General features: G+C 45.4%; 1 protein-coding gene across 2 annotated transcripts in view; it reads right to left on the reverse strand.

Annotated features, from left to right (window-relative positions):
• The window catches only part of UBE2R2 (ubiquitin conjugating enzyme E2 R2), a 113,500-nt gene extending 92,013 nt beyond the window's left edge, over positions 1 to 21,487 (reverse strand). For both annotated transcript variants that reach the window (XM_005581517.5, XM_005581516.5), the window contains exon 1: positions 20,704 to 21,487. In XM_005581517.5, the coding sequence (XP_005581574.1) occupies positions 20,704 to 20,880 (177 nt within the window). In that variant the 5' untranslated portion in view covers positions 20,881 to 21,487. The remainder of the gene's footprint in view (positions 1 to 20,703) is intronic.
• Between the last annotated feature and the right edge of the window lie 2,495 nt (positions 21,488 to 23,982).

The raw sequence follows: 23,982 nt of genomic DNA on the forward strand, positions 1-23,982 counted from the left end.
TATAATACAGATATGATGATGTAGGGGGGTGATGAGGACAGCATACATGAAACAATTTATGCAACTACTCTCAGCAATCACATTGGTAATGGTATTATTAGTATTGCTATTCTGAGACTACTATGTAATGTAGGAGAAAACAAGCAAGTAATTAATAATGAGGCTGCCGGGCGCGGTGGCTCACGCCTGTAATCCCAGCATTTTGGGAGGCCGAGACGGGCGGATCACAAGGTCAGGAGATCGAGACCACGGTGAAACCCCGTCTCTACTAAAAATACAAAAAATTAGCCGGGCGCGGTTGTGGGCGCCTGTAGTCCCAGCTACTCGGGAGGCTGAGGCAGGAGAATGGCGTGAACCCGGGAGGCGGAGCTTGCAGTGAGCCGAGATCGCGCCACTGCACTCCAGCCTGGGAGACAGAGCGAGACTCCGTCTCAAAAAAAAAAAAAAAAAAAAAAAAAAAAAAAAAAAAAATCAGGGACACAAAGAGAGTCCTGCAAACTTCCAGAAGAAAAAACTTTTCATATACCATGCACAGGATTTAGAACATCCTTGAATTTCAAACATCCCCTTTGGAACTAAAAACCCAATACAGTAATGTCCTCAAAATTCTAAAGCTACAGGATTTCCAATCTAGAATTCTATAACCAGCCAAGTAATTTCAAGCATAAAGTTAGAATAAAGCTTCAAAAAATTTACCTGCTAGGCACACTTCCTCAAGAATATCCTTTTTTTTCTTGAGACAGTCTTGCTCTGTCACCCAGGCTGGAGTGCAGTGGCATGATCTTGGCTCACTTTATTCTCTGCCTCCCAGGCTGAAGTGATTCTCCTGCCTCCGCCTCCCAAGTAGCTGGGTCTACAGGCACGCACCACCATGTCCAGCTAATTTTTTGTATTTTTAGTAGAGATGGGGCTTTGCCATGTTGGCCAGGCTGCCCTCAAACTCCTGACCTCAAGTGATCTGCCTGCCTCTGCCTCCCAAACTACTGGGATCATAGGCATGAGGCACCATGCCCAGCAAAATATTCTAAAATTGACTGGGGTGATGACTGCACAACTCTGACTAAAAACCACTGAATTACAGTCATATGTTGCCTAATGACAGGAATATGTTCTGAGAAATGCATCATCAGGCAATTTCATCATTGTGTGAACATCATACAGCATGCTTACACAAAAATGGTATACTTGCACCTAGATGGTATAGGCTCCTACACATCTAGGCCATATGGTATAGCCTATTGCTCCTAGGCTTCAAACCTGTACAGCATGTTACTATACTGAATATTGTCTAGGGGAGTAGCTAGGATTATAAGTGCCTCCCACCACGCCCAGCTAATTCTTCTATATTTTCAGTAGAGACGGGGTTTCACCATGCTGGCTGGGCTGGTCTCAAACTGCTGACCTCAGGTGATCCGCCTGCCTCAGCCTCCCAGAAGTGCTGGGATTACAGGCGTGAGCCACAGTGCCCGGCCCACAATTCTTATACTACACAAACTTTTAAACTTTTTGACCTTTGAAACAACACTTAGCTTCTTAGCTTAAAACGAAATCACACTATACAGGTGTACAAAAATAACTCATATGTTTACTTTCTTCTACAAGCCTTTTTTAGAGAAAGGGTCTCACTCTGTTGCCCAGGCTGGAGTACAGTAGTGCAATCATAGCTCACTGTAACCTCGATTTCCCAGGCTCAAATGATCCTCCCACCTCAGTCTCCTGAGTAGTTGGGACTACAGGTGCATGCCACCAGGCCTGGCTGGTTTTTTTTTTTTTTTTTGTAGAAACGGGATCTCCCTATGTCACCCAGGCTGGTCTTGAACTCGTGGGCTCAAGTGATCCACACACCTCAGCCTCCCAAAGTGCTCAGATTACAGGTGTAAGCCACTGTGCCTGGCCAACTCTGTCTCAAAAACAAACAAACACTGTAAGGACTTATAAAGTTTCCTGCAACATTTTTTTGTATTAGGGAAAAGGCTTAAACGACTTAAGTGTCCAGCAATAGGAATGAAATACAACATATACACTACATGGCATTTAAAAACTACACTTAGGCCGGGCTCAGTGTCTCACGTCTATAATCCCAGCACTTTGGGAGGCTGAGGCAGGTGGATCACCTGAGGTCACCAGCTGAAGACCAACCTGACCAGTATGATGAAACCCTATATCTACTAAAAATACAAAAATTCGCCAGGCATGGTGGTGGGCACCTGTAGTCCCAACTACTCGGGAGGCTGAGATAGGAGAATCACTTGAACCTGGGAGGTGGAGGTTGCAGTGAGCCAAGATCATGCCATTGAACTCCAGCCTGGGCAACAGAAAGAGATTCAGTCTCAAAAAAAAAAAAACAACAACAAACTACACTTAAGACATGCATGTTCTCTCATGAAAAGATAGCTAAAACATAATCGTATTAAATTTCAAAGCATATTACAAGACAGTTTATGTAACATGTTCCCAATATACGTATCTGGAAGAACAGAAAAAAGGAAATATTCATTACTCTGGGAAATGTGATCGTGGGTAATTTCTCTCAAAAATTTTTCTATTTGTTTATCTATATTTTCTCTCTTTTTTTTTTTTCTCCTGAGACAGAGTTTCGCTCTTGTTGCCCAGGCTGGAGTACAATGGCACGACCTAGGCTCACTGTAACCTCCACCTCCCAGGAACAAGCGATTCTCCTGCCTCAGCCTCCCGAGTAGCTGGGATTACAGGCATGTGTCACCATGGCCGGCTAATTTTGTATTTTTAGTAGAGGGGCTTCTCCACGTTGGCCAGGCTGGTCTCGAACTCCTGACCTCAGGTGATCCACCTGTTTCAGCCTCCCAAAGTGCTGGGATTACAGGCATGAGCCACCACGCCTGGTCTATATTTTCTAATTTTTATATAATGAATAGGTTTTATAAATATAATTAAATAGTAGTATTTAACAGCTAATATCGTGACAAGGTCATGGAAGATGGTGGAGTAAGGAGCTCCAGGAAGGCCAGGCATGTGGCTCACGCCTGTAATCCCAACACTTTGGGAGGCCGAGGTGGGCAGATCACCTAAGGTCAGGAGTGTGAGACCAGCCTGACCAACACGGTGAAACCCGTCTCTACTAAAACTACAAAAAATTAGCTGGGTGTGGTGGTTCGTGCCTGTAATCGCAGCTACTCTACAGCTACTTGGGAGGCTGAGGCAGGAGAATTGCTTGAACCCGGGAGACAGAGGTTGCAGTGAGCTGAGACTGAGCCACCACACTCCAGCCTGGACAACAGAGCAAGACTCTGTCTCTAAAAAAAAAAAGAAGCTCCAAGAAACTGTCCCTTCACCTAAACAACCACTGAGCTGGTAGGAATTATCTAAGTAACTACTGTGGGACTCTACAGCCTATCAAACATTTACAGCATCCAACAGAGAACAGCATGATTCACAATAACCCAAAGGTGGGAACAACCCAAGCATCCATCAACAGATGCATTATACAAACAACAGAATGTTATTCAGTCATTAAAAGGGATGAAATTCAGACACATGCTACAACATGGATGAATCTTGAGATAATTATACTAAGTGAAATAAAACAGACACAAAAGGACAAATATTTTATGACCCCACTTCTACAAGGTGCCCAGAATAAACAAATTCATAAAGACAGAAAGGAGAATTGAGATTATCAGCGAATGAAGGCAACGGGGAAAAATTAGTTACTGTTTAACGGCTTCAAACTTTCAGTCTGGAATGAAGAAGAAGTTTAGAAAATAGGTCATGATGCTGATTACACTTCACAGTGAATATACTTAATGTCATTGAACTGTACTCTTAAAAACGGTTAAAATGGTAATTATATGATTTACCACAATCAAAATAAAATGATATATCATAAAATGTATCTGAGAAGTGACAGATGTAGTTTAAATCCTCCTTTTCATATAATCTTCCATTACTTAGAGAACATTTTTTTTTTTTTTTTTTTTTTTTTTTTTTGAGACGGCGTCTTGCTCTGTCGCCCAGGCTGGAGTGCAGTGGCCGGATCTCAGCTCACTGCAAGCTCCGCCTCTCGGGTTCACGCCATTCTCCTGCCTCAGCCTCCCGAGTAGCTGGGACTACAGGCGCCCGCCACCTCACCCGGCTAGTTTTTTTGTATTTTTTTAGTAGAAACGGGGTTTCACCGTGTTAGCCAGGATGGCCTCGATCTCCTGACCTCGTGATCCGCCCGTCTCGGCCTCCCAAAGTGCTGGGATTACAGGCTTGAGCCACCGCGCCCAGCCTAGAGAACATATTTTATTTTAAGTAACACTGAAGCTCTTGTAAGAAACCACCATATCAGCTGGGCACAGTTGCTCACGTCTGTAATGCCCCCACTTTGGGAGTCTGAGGCAGGCGGATCACCTGAGGTCAGGAGTGAGACCAACCTGGCCAACATGGTGAAACCCCGTCTCTACCAAAAACACAAAAATCAGCTAGGCGCATTGGCTCACGCCTGTAATCCCAGCACTTTGGGAGGTCAAGGCAGGTAGATCACGAGGTCAGGAGGTCAAGACCATCCTGGCTAACATGGTGATACCCGTCTGTATTAAAAATAAAACAAAATTAGCCAGGTGTGGTGGCACGCGTTTGTAGTCCCAGCTACTCAGGAGGCTGAGGCAGGAGAATCACTTTGAACCCAGGAGGCAGAGGTTTCACTGACCTGAGATCATGCCACTGCACTCCAGCCTGGGCAATAGAGCAAAATGCTGTATCAAAAAAGAAAAACCTCTTAATTTTCAAATTAGTAGAATCCAAATTAGTGAGGACTCATTGTACCACACAAATAATAACTCTTAGTCCTCAGAGCCATTTTCCTCATATTTTAAGAAAAAAGAGTAACTTCACTTTGTACTCACACACACAAATATGATATAAAAACTGCCTTACTGTGGTCTTTTTCTTTAAAAAACTGAATGTGACTATACATTTACCAAAATTCATAGAACTATATAACTAAAAAGATTAATTTTAATGTATAAATTATACCTCCATAAACCTGACTACTTAAAACTATAATAGAATATAAAGTTTTGATTCTGCTGAGAGCATTAAAAAAAAACCTTGAAAAATTTTAATTAAAGTTCAACCAAAGGGTATTAAATAATTTTTCTTTCTTTTTTTTTTTTGTTTTTTGTTTTTCGTTTTTGAGACAGAGTCTTGTTCTTCTTGCCCAGGCTGGAATGCAATGGCACGATCTTGGCTCACCACAACCTCCGCCTCCCAGGTTGACACCATTCTCCTACCTCAGCCTCCCAAGTGGCTGGAACTACAGACGCTGGCCGCCACACCCGGCTAATTTTTTTGTATTTTAGTAGAGACGGGGTTTCACCTTGTTAGCCAGGATGGTCTCGATCTCCTGACCTCATGATCTGCCCCTCTCAGTCTCCCAAAGTGCTGGGATTACAGGTGTGAGCCACCACGCCTGGCCGAAAAAAATTAATTAAAGTTCAACCAAAGGGTATTAAATAATTTTTTTTTTTTTTGAGACAGAGTTTTACTCTTGTTGTCCAGGCTGGAGCGCAATGGCACAATCTCGGCTCACTGCAACCTCTGCTTCCCGGGTTCAAGTGATTCTCCTGCCTCAGCCTCCGAAGTAGCTGGGATTACAGGCACGCACCACCACGCCTGGCTAATTTTATAGTTTTTGGTAGAGATGGGGTTTCTCCATATGGTCAGGCTGGTCTCAAACTCCCAACCTCAGGTGATCCGCCCACCTCGGCCTCCCAAAGTGCTTGGATTACAGGCGTGAGCCACCACACCCGCTCTAAATAATTTGTTAATGATTGCTATCAATAATTCAATGAATCAAGCTTAATACCTGAGTTGCAGGTCGGGCACATATCACCTGAGTTCGGGAGTTCAAGATCAGCCTGACCAACATGAAGAAACCCCATCTCTACTAAAAATACAAAAAATTAACGGGGCATGGTGGCGCATGCCTGTAATCCCAGCTACTCGGGAAAGCTGAGGCAGCAGAATTGCTTGAACCCGGGAGGAGTAGGTTGCGGTGAGCTGAGATCCCGCCATCACACTCCAGCCTGGGCAACAAGAGCGAAACTTCGTCTCAAAAAAATAAAATAGGCCAGATGCAGTGGCTCATGCCTGTAATCCCAAAACTTTGGGAGGCCGAGGCGGGCGGATCATGAGGTCAGGAGATCGAGACCATCTGGTTAACATGGTGAAACCCTGTCTCTACTAAAAATACAAAAAACTTATCCGGGCGTGTTGGCAGGCGCCTGTAGTCCCAGCTACTAGGGAGGCTGAGACAGGAGAATGGCGTGAACCCGGGAGGCAAAGCTTGCAGTGAGCTGAGATCGTACCACTGCACTCCAGCCTGGGTGACACAGCGAGACTCCATCTCAAAAACAAACAAATAAAATGAAATAAATAAAATAGAGTTCAAGACCAACCTGGCCAACATGGTGAAATCCCATCTGTACTAAAAATACAAAAATTAGCCAGGTGTGGTGGCGCATGCCTGTAATCCCAGCTACTCCAGAGGCTGAGGCAAGAGAACAGCTTGAACTTGGGAGGTGGAGGTTGCAGTGAGGCAAGATGACGCCACTGCACTCCAGTCTGGGCGACAGAGCAAGACTCCGTATCTATCTATCAAACAAACACACAAACAAACAAAAGTCTTAAGTCATATGAAGGAAATTATTCCTTTGAATAACAAAACTCTGGGGTTTTTTGTTTTGCCTTATTACATATATCAGGTATGATTACAAGTAAACTTAAAAATCTGTTTTTTAAGATTTAAGCCATTGTTTCTTTTTTCTTTCTAAAGATGGGGGTCTCACCACGTTGCTCAGTCAGTCTTGGAACTCCTGGGCTCAAGTGATCCACCAGCCTTAACCTCGAAAAGTGCTGGGATTACAGGTGTGAGGCATAACACTCAGCCACCAGTCTGTTTCTATGAAGAACTATTACATATTTTCCAAGTTTTTATAACTTTGGCTATTCTCTTTTTTTTTTTTTTTTTTTTTTTGCTAGTTCAGTGAAACAGTGGGAATGAAGAAGGAACTAAGCAATCTGTAACTGGTTGTGATCAATAGGTTGTAAACACCACTGCACTTGGACCAGTCTACTCTACCAATTCTTAATATTATCTTATAAATGGAACCACACTTATTTCAGCAAGGTAGAAATCATTCAATGTTTAAAACCCAAATTACTATGTTTGCTACTAAATGAGCCACACAATCTGAATTATTTTATGGGACTTTTCCCTCAAATTAAATACCAGCTGCCCATGCAACAAATAAGCAAAGCAGATATCTTTTTTTTTTTTTTTCCTTTGAGAGGGAGTCTCACTCTGTCCCCCTGGCTGGACTGCAGTGGCCGATCTTGGCTCACTGCAACCTCCGCCTCCCAGGTTCAAGAGATTCTCCTGCCTCAGCCTCCAGAGTGGCTGGGATGAGAGGCACACAACACCACAACAGGCTAATTTTTGTATTTTCAGTAGAGATGGCATTTCACCATGTTGGTCAGGCTGGTCTTGAACTCCTGACCTCAGGTGATCTGTCCACCTTGACCTCCCAAAGTGCTGGGATTACAGGCATGAGCCAACGTGTCCAACCAGCAAAGCAGATATCTAAAGAATTATGAGGCCGGGTACAGTGGCTCACGCCTATAATCCCAGCACTTTGGGAGGTCAAGGCAGGTGGATCACCTGAGGTCAGGAGTTCGAGACCAGCCTGGACAACATAGTGAAACCCCACCTCTACCAAAATACAAAAATTAGCTGGGCATGGTGGCGTGCACCTGTAGTCCCACCTACTCAGGAGGCTAAGGCAGGAGAATCATTTGAATCCAAGAGGTGGAGGTTGCAGTGAGCCGAGATCACGCCACTGCACTCCAGCATGGGTGACAGGGCAAGAATTGGTCTCAAAAAAAAAAAAAAAAAAAAAAAGAGAATTATGAAATGTGGAAATACAAATACAGAATAAATCAACCAATTAAAACTACTGCACTGATTAGGCTAGGTGCAGTGGCTCACACCTATAATCCCAACACTTTGGGAGGCCGAGGCGGGAGGATCACCAGAGGTCGGGAGTTCGAGACCAGCTTGACCAACATGGAGAAACCCCGTCTCTACTAATACAAAATCAGTCGGGCATGGTGGCGCATGCCTATAGTCACGGCTACTCAGGAGGCTGCGGCAGGAGAATCACTTGAAAATCCAGGAGGCGGAGGTTGCGGTGAGCCGAGATCATGCCACTGCACTCCAGCCTGGGCAACTAGAGCAAAACTCTGTTCCAAAAAATATATATATATATATATTGCACTGATCTAAAGATGCTGTAATAGAGGTTAAAAAATACCACTCACTAGACTCAAATGAGAAAACTGCAAAGAATGTTTCCCTAAGCTTAGGTTTCCTCTATGGTGCTTAAACATACTTGGAAAATATCAAGGCATTATTATTTTAAAAGCATAAACCAATATTGTATTGAGAAATTTAACTTCCTGTATCATCTCTCACTTTCAGAGGTATTATATCATCGTTTCTCATCGCAAAACCAACCTTTTATAGAAACAGATTTTGGGGGTACCCATGAAGTTTTGTGGATGTTTTGCATAGAGGTGAAGTCTAGGCGTTTAGAGTACCCATCATCCAAAGGGTATACATTGTATCCATTAGGTAATTTCTCATCACTTAGGCTGCCTCCATTCTCCCACCTTTGAATATCCGATGTCTCCAAAACCAAATTCTTAGACTTACATTTTTCTCAATATTGGCACCATTCCCACTCTCCCCTTAAAGTAATGTTAAAGTTGCTATTAAAGAAATCAATTTGCTAATAAAAAGGCTTTCTGAAATATGATTTATCATTCTCTTATTCAAGTAATGCAGAATTTTTTAAAAATCTATTTTTTTCCTGTGGATTTAACAGACAAAAGGCCAGGCGTGGTGACTCACACCTATAATCCCAGCACTTTGCGAGGCCAAGGAAGGCAGATCACTTGAGGTAAGGAGTTCAATCCCAGCCTGGCCAACATGGTGAAACCCTGTCTCTACTAAAAATACAAAAATCAGGCCAGGGGTGGTGGCTCACGCCTATAATCCCAGCACTTTGGGAAGCTGAGGCAGGCAGATCACCTGAGATCAGGAATTCGAGACGAGCCTGGCCAACCGGGTGAAACCCCATCTCTACTGAAAATACAAAAAATTATCCGGGCATGGTGGCACACTCCTGTAATCCCAGCTACTCAGGAGGCTGAGACGGGAGAATCACTTGAACTTGGGAGACGGAGGCTGTAGTGAGCCAAGATTGTGCCATTGCACTCTAGCCAGGGCAACAAGAGCAAAACTCCATCTCAAAACAAAATAATAGTAATACAAAAATTAACTGGGCATGGTGGCACATGCCTGTAATCCCAGCTACTCGGGAGGCTGAGCCAGGAGAATTGCTTAAACCAAGGAGGTGGAGGTTGCAGTGAGTCAAGCTCGTGCTGCTGCACTCCAGCCTGGGCAACAGAGAGAGACTGAATCTCAAAAATAAATAAATAAATAAAAATTAGCCCAGCGTGGTGGCACATGCCTGTAGTCCCAGCTACTTGGGAGGCTGAGGCAGGAGAACTGAATGAACCCAGGAGGCAGAGGTTGCAGTGAGAGAGCCAAGATCACTCCACTGCACTCCAGCCTGCGTGACAGAGTGAGACTGTGACTGCAAAAAAAAAGAAAAAAAACTGAAGTCATCAAAATTTAAAATAGTTCCTTGTAAAACACTCCATAAGTCTGATTTTAATTTTTTTTTTTTTTTTTTTTTTGAGACAGAGTCTCACTCTGTTGCCCAGGCTAGTGTGCAATGGTGGGATCTCAGCTCACTGCAACCTCAACTTCCCAGGTTCAAGCGATTCTTCTGCCTCAGCCTCCCGTGTAACTGGGATTATAGGCATGAGCCACCACAACCGGCTGATTTTGTATTTTCAGTAGAGACGGGGTTTCACCATGTTGGTCAGGCTGGTCTTGAACTCCTGACCTCAGATGATCCACCACCCTTAGCCTCCCAAAGTCCTAGGACTACAGACATGAGCCACCGCGCCCAGCCTAATTTTTAATTTTATGTTATTAATTTATTTTATTTATTTATTTTTTTGAGAGGCAGTCTTGCTATGTCGCCCAGGCTGGAGTGCAGTGGCACGATCTGGGCTCACTGCAACCTCTGCCTCCCAGGTTCAAGCGATTCTCCTGCCTCAGCCTCCTGAGTAGCTGAGATTACAGGCATGTGCCACACACCCAGCTAATTTTTGTATTTTTAGTAGAGACGGGGTTTCACCATGTTGGTGAGGCTGATCTCGAACTCCTGACCTCGTGATCTGCCCACCTTGGCCTCCCAAAGCACTGGGATTACAAGTGTGAGCCACCAAGCCCGGCCTAATTTTGTATTTTTTGTACAGATAGGGTTTCACCATGTTGGTCAGGCTGGTCTCGAACTCCTGATCTCAGGTAATCCGCCTACCTCAGCCTCCCAAAGTGCTGGGATTACAGGCATGGGCCACCACACTGAGCCAAATTTAATTTTTAATTTAATTTTATTAATTTTTTTTTGAGATGGAATTTCACTCTTGTTGCCCAGGCTGGAGTGCAATGGCACAGTCTCAGCTCACTGCAACTTCCACCTCCCACATTCAAACAATTCTCCTGCCTGAGCCTCCCAAGTAGCTGGGATTTCAGCCACATGCCACCACGCATGGCTAATTTTTGTATTTTCAGTTGAAACAGGGTTTCGCCGTGTTGACCAGGCTGGTGTCGGGTGATTTGCCTGTCTTGGCCTCCCAAAGTGCTGGGATTACAGGCGTGAGCCACCGCGCCCAGCCTATTTTATTTATTTTTTTATTTTTTATTTATTTATTTATTTTTTCTGAGACGGAGTCTTGCTCTGTCGCCCAGGCTGGAGTGCAGTGGACGGATCTCAGCTCACTGCAAGCTCCGCCTCCCGGGTTCATGCCATTCTCCTGCCTCAGCCTCCCGAGTAGCTGGGACTACAGGCGCCGCCACCTCGCCTGGCTAATTTTTTGTATTTTTCTTTTTGGTAGAGACGGGGTTTCACCGTGTTAGCCAAGATGCTCTCAATCTCCTGATCTTGTGATCCAACCGTCTCAGCCTCCCAAAGTGCTGGGATTACAGGCTTGTATTTATTTTTAATTTAACTTATTTATTTTTGAGACTGAGTCTTAGCTCTGTCACCCAGCTAGAGTACAGTGGCATGCTCATGGCTCGCTGCAGCCTCGACCTCCCAGGCTTAAGTGATCCCCCCACCTCAACTCAACCTTCTAAGTAGCTGAGACCAAAGACACAAACTACCATGCTTGGCTAATTTTTTTTTCTTATTTGAACAGAGTCAAAAAATAATAATAATAAGACAATAACCAAAACTTTTTTTTTTTTTTTTTTTTTTGAGGCAGAGTCTCACTGTCGCCCAGGCTGGAGTACAGTGGCGCAATCTCGGCTCACTGCAACCTCCACTTCCTGGGTTCAAGCGATTCTCCTGGGCTCAAGAGATTCTCCTGCCTCAGTCTCTCGGATAGCTGGGACTACAGGCTCACGACACCATGCCTGGCTAATTTTTGGATTTTTAGTAGCTATGGGGTTTCACTACGCTGGCCAGGCCAGTCTCAAACTTCTGAGCTCAGGTGATATGCCCGCCTCTGCCTCCCAAAGTGCTGAAATTATAATCGTGAGCCACTGCACCCACCCAATAACCAAAATGTTTTAAAAGTATTTGTTACTAAATCAAACAAAGGTGTTTAAAGTGGACTATTTACTTTCCTTTTTTTTTAGGGGGAGGGGGACAGAGTCTCGCTCTGTCACCCAGACTGGAGTACAGTGGCATGATCTCAGTTCACAGCAACCTCCGCCTCCTGGGTTCAAGTCATTCTCCTGTTTCAGCCTCCCAGGTAGCTGGAACTACAGGCATGTGCTACCACGCCTGGCTAATTTTTTGTATTTTTAGTAGCTATGGGGTTTCACCGTGTTAGCCAGAATGGTCTCAATCTCCTGACCTCATGATCCACCTGCCTCGGCCTCTCAAAGTGCTGGGATTACAAGTGTGAGCCACCATGCCTGGCCACTTTGCATCTTAAATACATATTCCAACACCTGAATTTTCCAATTATCATGTGGAAGATCATTTAAATAACATCAAACCTGGTGATGTGAACTAAATTTAGCTTTTCAACTTAGTATCTATCATTGCATTCACTCCAGAGTCAATTCATTTTGAGGTATATAAGCATAATCTCTGAATAACAATTCCTCACTGAATAAAATTGATATTAACACAACCAAAGAGGTTCCATTTTACTCACGCATCTTCTGTAGGAATTTTTTTTTTTTTTTTTTTTTTTTTTTTTTTTTTTTTGAGACAGAGTCCCGTTCTGTGGCTCAGGTTGGAGTGCAGTGGCACAAGATTTCGGCCCACTGCAAACCTGCACCTCCTGGGTTCAAGCGATTCTCCTGCCTCAGCCTCCCGAGTAGCTGCGACTACAGGCACAAGCCACCACACCCAGCTAATTTTTCTATTTTTAGTAGAGACAGGGTTTCACCATATTGGCTGTGCTGGTCCTGAACGCCTGACCTCAAGTGATCTATCCATCTCAGCCTCCCAAAAGTGCTGGGATTACAGGCGTGAGCCACTTAGCCCAGCCAGCTCAGATATATCTGTAGTTGTATGTGAAGCAGTTCAAAAGAAATTCAGAAACAAAAAAGAATTAAACCTTTTCAATATAATCTTTAAGCAAGATGGAAATCTGTAGTCCTAAACTCTGAATTCATACCTCTTCCTCACTGTTATTTTTCCATAACTAGATTGTCAGAGGTAGACTAATTTGCTGGATAGTCTCCTTTTTCTCACTTGTCTACAACTGACCACTAATACTAAGTTGGAAAGATGAAACAGAACATTTTACCATTACAGATAGTGGTTATGTTGAAAAATGGTCTAACTGGCCTTAAAGCTTTAAAAGCTTTGCTTTTGGACAGGCGTGGGGGCTCACGCCTATAATCCCAGCACTTTGGGAGGCCGATGTGGGTGGATTACCTGAGGTCAGGAGTTTGAGACTAGGCTGACCAACATGGTGAAATCCCATCTCTACTAAAAATACAAAAATTAGCTGGGTGTGGTGGCACACGCCTGTAGTCCCAGCTACTCAGGAGGCTGAGGAGGAGAATCGCTTGAACCTGGGAGACAGAGGTTGTGGTGAGCCAAGACTGCACCACTGCGCTTCAGCGTGGGTGACAGAGAGACTCCGTCTCAAAAAACGAAAAGAAAAATCTTTGCTTTTATTTGCCATTTGCAACTGCACCAGTAACGTCCACACCTCACATTTCTGTATTTTAAAGTCTGTAAAAAGATTTTTATAAAGATCATTCTTTCTGTTTTTTTTTTTTGCTGCTGTTTGCCTCCCAAAGTGCTGGGATTACAGGCATGAGCCACCATGCCTGGCCGATCACTTAAAAGTTCTAAGGTTATCACTGTCCCAATACTTTCACTTACTATCCTTAAGGAAGTGACTTTTCCTACAATTTGCTTTTCCTTTAATGAGTACTCAATAAAAACTTTTCCTGACACAAAAGGTAACAAAAGGAGAATCAATGCAGAGTATTAATTAGGACCTAAATCCTTCATTCCAGGAAGAAATAATCCTTATTTTAGCAAATCTAAGAAATTGAAACTGCCATTTAAAAAAAAATTTACCAAAAGATTTCAATGAAACGGTCTCTCACAACTAGGTTATAAGTACCACTTGGCTGATGGCAATTATAAGACTTTATGGATTCTGAGAAAAATTTTTTTTTTTTTTTTGAGACAGAGACTCACTGTTGCACAGGCTAGAGTGCACTGGTGTGATCTACGCTCACTGCAGCCTCCACCTCCTGGGTTCAAGCGATTCTCCTGCCTCAGCCTTCCAAGTAGCTGGGACTGCAGGTACGCAACATCACACCGGCTAATTTTTGTATTTTTAGTAGAGATGGGGTTTTATCATGTTGGCCAGGCTGGTCTTGAACTCCTGACATCAGGCGATCCACCCGCCTCGGCCTCCCAAAGTGCTGGGATTACAGGCATGAGCCACCATACCTGGCCATCTAAGAAATTTCTTAATCAGCCGGGTGCGGTGGCTCACACCTGTAATCCCAGCACTTTGGGAGGCTGAGGCAGGCGGATCATGAGGTCAGGAGATCAAGACCATCCTGGCTAACACGGTGAAACTCCGTCTCTACTAAAAATACAAAAAATTAGCCAGGCATGGTGGCGGGTGCCCGTAGTCCCAGCTACTCAGAAAGCTGAGGCAGAAAAATGGCGTGAACCCAGAAGGCGGAGGATGCAGTCAGCCAAGATCACGCCACTGCACTCCAGCCTGGGCGACAGAGCAAGACTCCACCTCAAAAAAAAAAAAGAAAGAAATTTCTTAATCCAAAAGAAGTTAAAAGGTAGAAAAATATGCATCTTGTAATCAACTAAGCAGGATAAAAGCATATTCTGTGAAAAATTAAGGTATCATATTTGGTTTGAAAAATTTTCTGAGAAACAACAAACAGTGAAACTTCATTTAGTTTCCAAAACCCTTAAACCTTAACTGTGTTTCCATTTATATAACATTGCCTTAGTTCACCCAGCACTCAAGACAACTTCATCTTCCAGAAAAAGACACAGTTAAATGCCCTAAGAGGTAGTTTCAAAGTTAACTGAGAGAAATGGGGGAATAAAAGAGCATTTGTTTTATAATTTTAAAAGAGCTGTTTAAAAATGTCTTTAAGTTGCCTAAATACCTTAAAAGAAGATTCTTAGCTTATCGGCAGTAAACCCTCTGAAAAAATACATAAAATTAGTTTACGTGTGCCCATTTTCTCTGAGAAATTTCTTCAATTTCTCAAAGGAATCCCTGTCTCAAAAAGGCAAACAATCATTTTCCTAAAAAATTTTTTTCAACCAGGCGCAATGGCTCACGCTTGTAATCCCAGTACTTTGGGAGGCCAAGGCGGGTGGATCACCTGAGGTCAGGAGTTTGAGACCAGCCTGGACAACATGGTGAAACCCTGTTTCCATGAAAAATACAAAAATTAGCCAGGTGTGCTCGCGCACACCTGTAATCCCAGCTACTCGGGAGGCTAAGGCAGAAGAACTGCTTGAACCCGGGAGGCAGAGGTTGCAGTGAGCCAAGATCGCACCACTGCACTTCAGCCTGTGCAACAGAGTAAGACGCCATCTATGAAAAAAAAAATTTTTTTTCAAGTATATTTTACCAATTAAAAAGTCATAAAATAGGCTGGGTGCAATGGCTCAGACCTATAATTCACAGTGCTTTGGGAGGCTGAGGGGGGAGGATTACTTGAGCCCAAGAGTTCAAGACAAGCCTGGACAATATAGTGAGACTCTGTCTCTAAAATAATAATAATAGGCTGGGTGCATTGGCTCACATCTGTAATCCCAGCACTTTGGGAGGCCGAGGTGGGCAGATCACTTGAGGCCAGGAGTTCAAGACCAGCCTGGCCAACATGGCAAAAACCCCGTCTCTACTAAAAATTAGAAAATTAGCCAGGCATGGTGGTACACACCTGTAATCCCAGCTACTTGGGAGGCTGAGGCACCAGAATTGCTTGAACACAGGAGGTGGAGGTTGCAGTGAGCCAAAATCGCACCACCACACTCCAGCCTGAGCAACAGAGCGAGACTCTGTTGAGGAGAAAAAAAAAAAAAAAAAAATTAAGAAGAAGAAAAAGAAAAAAAGAAACAAAATATCTAAATGACATTGCCAGACCTAGGCTAAGTCTGTCTTGTTTTTTTAAGGGGGAAGAGGGATGGCAAAAAACAGATTCATTCATTGCAGAACAAATGAAGCATAGGAAATAATGCATATTCTCTTATTAAAAAAAAAAAGTATCTGGCTGGGTGTGGTAGCTCGTATCTGTAATACCAGCACTTTGGGAGGCCAAGGTGGGAGGACTGTTTGAAGTCAGGAGTTTGAGACCAGCCTGGCCTATGAGACCCTTTATGCACACACAAAAAAATTTTTTTAATTAAAACAAGTGTGGTACACACCTGCAGTCCCAGTTACTCAGGAGGGTGAGGCAAGAGGATCCCTTGAGCCCAAGCGTTTCAGGTTGCAGTGAGCTATTATCACACCACTGCACTCCAGCCTGGGCAAGAGTGAGACCCTATCTCTTAAAAAAAAAAAAAAAGTTTTGAAGACTTTCTTTAAGTGTAGACTTAAAGTAGTGTAGACTCGGCGTGGTGGCTCAGGCCTGTAATCCCAGCACTTTGGGAGGCCAAGTGGGCGGGATCACCTGAGGTTGGGAGTTCAAGTCCAGCCTGACCAACATGGAGAAACCTCATCTCTACCAAAAATACAAAATTAGCTGGGCATGGTGGCGCATGCCTGTAATCCCATCTACTCGGGAGGCTGAGGCAGGAGAAATCGCTTAAGCCCAGGAGGCAGAGACTGCAGGGAGCCGAGATCGCTCCATTGCACTCCAGCCTGGGCATTAAGAGCAAAATTGTCTCAAAAAAAAAAAAAAAAAATATATATATATATATATACACACACACACACACACGTACACACACATATAGATATATGTGTATATTTGAGTCTAATAAAGATGTTCCTAATAAGGAAAACTTTAAGTATATAACAAATACTTTCTAAATTATCAGGTTGGAGTTTTCTAAAAATGGAACACACCTATATTTCATTATCTCAATCAAATTATTTAATAAAATCAAAACTGTAAAAAGTTGGTCAGGAGTGGTGGCTCAGGCCTCTAACTGCGATTACATTTTGAGAGGCTGAGATGGGCAGATCACTTAAGGTCAGGGGTCCAAGACCAGCCTGGCCAACATGGCGAAACTCCGTCTCTACTAAAACTACAAAAAGAATTAGCCAGGTTTCATGGCACACGCCTGTAATCCCAGCTACTCAGGAGGCTAAGGCAGGAGAATCACTTGAACCCAGGAGGCAGAGGTTAGAGTGAGCCAAGATCGTGCCACTGCACTCCAGCCTGGCAACAGAGTGAGACTCCGTCTCAAAAAAAGTTGTTGTGCATATCATAAAAGAGGCACTCTTTCTGACTCTAGACTCACTGCTATAATGCTTTAGATAAATAATGCAAAAGTTCTAAGGAGGTTCAGTACTAAAACACCCACACTAAGCTACAATTCTTAGCAGGAGTTATTTGAAAATACAGTTCCAGCCCGGCATGGTGGCTCACACAGGTAAACCCAGCACTTTGGGTGGCTGAGAAGGGAGGATCCCTTGAACCCAGGAGTTTGAGACCAGCCTGGACAAAACAGTGAGACCCCACCTGACTTAACAAATACTGAAGAAAAAAAAAATTAGCCGGGCGTAGTCACGCCTGTAGTCCCAGCCACTCAGGGGGCTGAGGTGGGAGGACTGCTTGAGCCTAGGAGGTGGAAGCTGCAGTGAGCCATGATCACACCACTGTACCCCAAACTGAGTGACAGAGCAAGACCCTGAAAAAGTTGCTTTCAAAAGAAAAGGGGTGAACTTGTTAAAAGTCTTCATTAGCTACTGACTTGACCAACAATTTATTTTTCTAGTAACAATAAAATTCCGATTTGCTCCATGGTAGCAAAATAAGAAACTAGACAAAAAGACAGTAAGGCCAAAAAAGATTGTATAGTATTCAGAATGGACAGAAGAAAACTATCTTTGCTCATTCTATATCTATATGGTCCAAAGCTAAGAATCACACAGATTGGAGATATTAAATAAGCAAAAGCAGGATGAATCAAAAAAGTATGTGAAATACAGGTCTCACAAATCTCCAACGCAGATCCTGTGATTAAGAGACAAGAGCCAACTATTTCAGAGTGAAAAAGATCAGTTAGAAACCTTTTCATAAATATAAAAGTTAAAGGAGTTACGGTATGAAAAATGTAAAGAATGACTGGCAGTCCCACTGCCTTCACAAATGACTATGCCAAAAAGGGAAAAGAGTTTAACTTGAAAATAAATGGTACTAAATATTCAAGGACTAACATTTAATAAGGGAGAAGAGTAGTATGGTAGGGAAAGCTTTGTGCCAACTTTTAACTGCAGCTGTAGTGAAACACACTAAAAGCCTTGTCCTAAGACAAAAGCAATGGTTTTAAACATATCCCCAGTATTAACTGTTCATGATCATAAATTTGCCTTTTTCTAATGAAGGACTAACGGGATAAAAGGCCATATAATATGGGAAAAAGTAGTAGAAAATAAAATCGAACAAACTTCTCACACAAGACTAAACCACGAAACCTGTTTACAAATTTTCAAACGTGTCAGAATTAAAGGTAAAAAGACTCAAAGCTTAAGAAATCTAACGTCGCAAAGCAGGAGATTAAATCATTCTTTTTAAATAAGGACTGAAGTTCAGAAGCATTTAATTTAAATAAGTGTATGAACACAAGGAATCCTTCCATACTACCTATTTCGAACGGACAGGGTTCTCCACACTCCTTTCCCAGACTTACACACAAATATTACAATTTGCAACCCATTATTTTCTCTCATGTACAAGTTTTTTTTTTTTTTCTGTTGTTTTTAACTGTATTGGAGTGAGATTATTCTAACTAGTAACCATTTATTTACTTTAAATATCGGTTGTACCAAACAATGACATTTTTTGGAAAGTAAACTTTATTCCACTAACATTAGCCAGCAGATTTTGCTAAACAATGCTTTGTCAGAAAAGGCATCATGGTCGGGCCGGTGGCTCACGCCTGTAATCCCAGCACTTTGGGAGGCCAAGGTGGGCTGATCACAGGGTCAGGAGTTCAAGACCAGCCTGGCCAATATGGTGAAACCCCATCTCTACTAAAATACAAAAATTAGCTGGGCGTGGTGGTGTGCACCTGTAGTCCCAGCTGCTTGGGAGGCTGAGGCAGGAGAATCGCTTGAACCTGGGAGGCAGTGGTTGCACTGAGACAAGATCACACCACTGCACTCCAGCCAGGGTGACAGAGCAAGACTCAGTCTCAAAAAAAAAAAAAAAAGAAAGAAAGGCATCACATAGATTCAATTTTGTACAACTCATTTTTCCAGTATGCATAAAAATTTATATCTGACAACAGAGAATATGCTTAACATAAACACAGCAATACCTTTCCACTTTGTTACTAATAACTTGCATGTTTTCTTAGAAATTTTAAATACCTCCATCTGAAAAGTATAGGGTAGGCTGACCACAAAAGATGAAGCCTAACAGTCGGTAGGGGTACCGCACTTACATAATATTCTAAAAACGTGCTTTTCTAAGTATTCAGTGACTATCACAGTAGCGAATATTAAACATTCCTGTATAAATCCCATCTCCTATAAAGTTGACCTAATTTCAAGCATAAAACTGAGGTTTCCACCTTTAGAAGGGTAGAAAACAAGAGTTAAGTAATTGGGTAGTCCTAAAAATACACATCACAACTACATGACTAAGATACTCATTTAAAACTTGTGCCAAGATAACCCCTCCCTTCCAAACTAAAATTGACTCACTGGCCTATTTTACTTAATTTTGGAAATAAAAAAATAAAACTAAATGGATTCCTAAGCACTCATTTCCTCTGTCTCTGCCCGCATCATTTAAAACATTCAAACTTTCAATCTGTGATTCCTCCCTGCAAAAACACTCAAGTAAAAACAAAACAAAACAAACACTCATTATCTCCAGGTTAACTACCTTGGAGTTAAAAAAAAAAAAAAAATTAGATTCTAGAATAACCACTGTTCTAAAACCATATGAAACAATAGAAACAATGTCTGTGGTCGCTAAGCAAACATATATCCCACCCAGAGAAGCGATCTCGCCTCAGATACTTGTCACCTGTGAGACCACCCCTTTAGCTAGAGTTAACCACTTGAGAAGGTTTCAATTTTGTCTCTGAAAGTGGGAAGCTATCAATCTCCCTACATGACTCGTTCCACCCTCTGTGGATATTTCTACCTGTAGAAAAAAAGGCTGGCAAACTTGGTGGCACAGTGAGGACAAAGGGCATTTTGAAAGAACCAGTGACTGAGGTAAGCAGAGAATGTGAACGGAAAGAGGGTTAAAGTTCCCCCAAAAGGATAATGACAAGACGCGGGCACCCCTTTTTTTTAACCACCCCTAGGGTCCCATTCTTCACCACCACCCATTGGAATGCAAAGTTGGCACTACTACTACCCAAGAAGTCCAACAAATCCTCAAAATGTCAGGGCACTCGGCAGCTTCTTAAATGACAAGCTGGTGCCCCTCCCCCACCCTCACCCCCACCCCCCCAAAAAAGAAAAGTCCAATCCAGTCGGTGCAGGTCACCCTGCCCTCTGGGGCAGTTCCAGCCTGCGCAGGGAGGGGTTCCGACCGGAGGACGAGAAAGCACAGACAGACCACCGCTCTTTCCACCCGCCCTCAGCTGGGGAAACAAAGACGGCCTCCTGCGCCTGTAGCCACTACCCTAACCAGAGAGAGACTCTCCGATTTCCCGGTGCAGCCTGCCCTCCCGCCCTCGCCCGCGCCCCCGCCCCCATGACAAAGAAAAGGCACTCGGCGAGCAAGGCCTTCCTGCCTCCACGGATGGGGGAGGGGGCTGCCGGGGTGAGGAGCCCCCTCCACTGGCCCGTGCTCATACTCCTGGTCCCAGGAACGGCAGAAAGCGGCGGGGAGCCGGAGGCCTCGGCCGCGGAGGCAGGGTCCGGGAGCGGGGGTGAGGGTACCTTGAAGTAGCCGCCTTCGTAGAGGGTGTTAGGGGGCCCGAAGATGGCCACCTCCCAGTTGTAGAGGTCGGACTCGTCCACCAGGGTGATCCGGAAGCCCTCCACCGGTTCCTCCTGCAGGGATTTCAGCTCGAGCATCAGGGCCTTCTGCGAGCTGGTCATCTGCTGCTGGGCCATCGCGGCGGCGGCGGCGGCGGCGCCGGGCCCGGGCCCCAGTCCTCACGCACCGGCCGGGCCGGACCAGGCCCCTCCCCTCCGCTTGCCCTCGGGCCGGGCCGCACCGGGCCCCGGTCTTCACACACCCGGCGGGCCGGACCAGGCCCCACACGGCCCGTGGGCCCGCCCGCGGTCCTCCTCACACACGACGCGGGCCGGGCCGGGCCCTTCTCCTCACACTCGGGCCAGGCGAGAGGAGAGGTCGAGGGAGTTAGGGGAATTCGCTCCGGGTCCCGGTCCCGGTCCTCCCCCCCCCAGGAGGGGGGCCTCAACTTTGGGGGGGGGGAGAGGAGGTGGAAGCGGAGGAAGGCGGCGGAGGGCCGGCGATGGTGAAGGGAGGGGGCCGGGCCGGCCCGGGAACGCCGCGCTCGCTCGCCCTCTCGTTCTCTTCGGGGGCCGTAGGGACCGGAGGGCGCGCGGGGCTGGAGGGGGTGGGGGGAGAGCGGCGTGCGGGGGTCTCGCGGCGGTGGCGGCGGCGGCTGCGCGGGGGGAGGGGCGACGGCGGAGGAGGAGGAGGAGGAGGAGAGCGAGAGCGCCTCGCGCCGCGGGAGCTACGGAGCCGAGAAGCAGGGAGGGAGGGAGGGAGGGAGAGAGGGAGGAGGGGCGCACGCCGGGAGCTGGGCGGCTCTCAGCGGCTGGCGACCCGACGCGCGTGCGCGCGCCCCTCCCTCCCCTCCCCCCACCGTGCCTGGCTCTTCTACACTACCACCTCCTCCTCCTCTTCCTCCCGCTTCCACGCCTCTTGGCCTCCCGCGCGGTCGCGGCGCTTTGTGACGCCGGCGCGTGTCCCCCGCCTATAAAGAGCCCAGAGGCAGCGGGGACCGAGGATGGGCGCAGGGATTGCCGTGGCCCCATAGTGACGGTTGTGCGGCTGGACGCCGCAGTTCCAAAGGCGTGCCCCGGAAGGGAACCCAGGTCCCCCGGTTCTCGGGGCCCTCCCCACTGTGGATCCAGGGGCCTCGGCAGCCATCCTGGGACGGGCCTGGTCGCTGCAGGCCCCTCCCTGTGACACCCAGTCTGCGGTCCCTCCACTTAGTAGCTACTTGATTAGGATGTGCTGAGAATGTGGGTCTTTTCCGTGGCAACAGACCTTCCCGCAGGCCAGCCCACAGGCAAATATGCCCTTGGGCACGTTACCCACCCTGGGTGCGGCAGTTCCACGTGAGAAACGGGGTAAGACAGAAAGGTCAGCTTCTGCTTCCCTTCTTAACTACAAAGAGGAAGTTGTGAGGAAAAAGAGACAATAACAAAGTGGGTCTCCTGCCCTTCTCATTGTGATTTGGGGCTACCCTTCGCCCTCCCCATTTGTAAAATTGTGCTTGAACTTTGACCCCTTATAGGTCCTTTTGGCTTGAATGTCCACCCTGGAACTGAGGGACTTTCGAGATAATCATAACCGAAATGAGATGTGGGGACAGTCTTTGGTCCCCGTGGTTCAGAATACAGTACTCCTTTCTCTTAGGAAGGCGTGTCCTAGGATAACTGCCTAAAAAACATTTCCTAGAAAAGCCAGAATACCGTGAGAGTTCTACACACACAATTTCGGAATCGGACAGATCTTGGTTCCAACCCTAGTTCCACACATTACTTCTCCCTGTCTCATCAGTTTTTTGTTTTTTTGTTTTGTTTTGTTTGAGACAGGGTCTTGCTCTATCACCCAGGTCGTCGCACAGTGGCGCGATCACGGCCCACTGCAACCTCCTCCTCCCAGGTTCAAGCGATTCTTCCACCTCAGCCTCCCAAATAGCTAGGACTACAGGTGCTTGCCACCACACCCGGCTGTTTCATCAGCTTCTGTAAAAGGGGATTAATTATACCCAACACAAGCAATTATAATGATTAAACGTATGTACAGCATTTAGCGTAGTGACTGGCACATGGTAAATGATTCATAGGAACTTGAAAGAAAAAACTTTTTTTTTTTTTTTTTGAGACGGAGTCTCGCTCTGTCTCCCAGGCTGGAGTGCAGTGGCCGGATCTCAGCTCACTGCAAGCTCCGCCTCCCGGGTTTACGCCATTCTCCTGCCTCAGCCTCCCGAGTAGCTGGGACTACAGGCGCCCGCCACCTCGCCCGGCTAGTTTTTTTTTTTTTGTATTTTTTAGTAGAGACGGGGTTTCACCGTGTTAGCCAGGATGGTCTCGATCTCCTGACCTCGTGATCCGCCCGTCTCGGCCTCCCAAAGTGCTGGGATTACAGGCTTGAGCCACCGCGCCCGGCCAGAAAAAACTTTAAGGCATAGCTGTATTATGGATACCACCACTACCCACCCCTTTTATTGAGACAGGGTCTCACTCTGTTACCCAGGCTGGAGTACAGTAGTGATTATAGCTCACTCTAGCACCAACCTCCTGGGCTCAAGCCATCCTCTAACCTCAGCCTCCCAAGTAGCAGGACCACAGGTGCGCACCGCCATGCCCAGCTAATTTTTGTATTTTTGGTAGAGACGGGGTTTCACCATGTTGGCCAGGCTGGTCTCCAACCCCTGATCTCAGGTGATCCGTCCACCTCAGCCTCCCAAAGTGCTGGGATTACTAGCATGAGCCACTGTGCCCAGCCAAGGCACAGTGATTTATAGAAAAATTGAAAAGATAGTCGAGTTTCCCTACACCTGGTGCCCAGTTTCCCCTTTTATTAATATATTACATTAGAAGAGTACATGTATTACAATTAATGAGCTAATATTGATACATCACTATTAACTGAAGTTCATACTTCCTTAATTTTTACCTAGTGACCTTTTGCTGTTCCAGGATCTCATCCAGGATACCAGACTACATTCAGTTTTCCTGTTTCCTTAGATTCCTCTTGACTGTGGCAAAAGACTTTGTTTTGATGATTTTAAGAGTTTTGAAGAATACTGGTCAAGTATTTTGTAGACTGTCCCTCAGTTGGGATTGTGATGCTTTTCTCATGATTAGACTGGTATTATGAGTTTTTGAGGGTAAGATCACAGAGGTGAAATGCCATTTCATTACATCATATTAAGGGCACAGATAGCAACATGACTTAGCAATGTTGATGTTGACCTTGATTGTCTGGCTGAGGAAGTGTGTCAAGTCTTT

The sequence above is a fragment of the Macaca fascicularis genome, chromosome 15, assembly GCF_037993035.2.
Source record: "Macaca fascicularis isolate 582-1 chromosome 15, T2T-MFA8v1.1".
Lineage (NCBI taxonomy): Eukaryota > Metazoa > Chordata > Mammalia > Primates > Cercopithecidae > Macaca > Macaca fascicularis.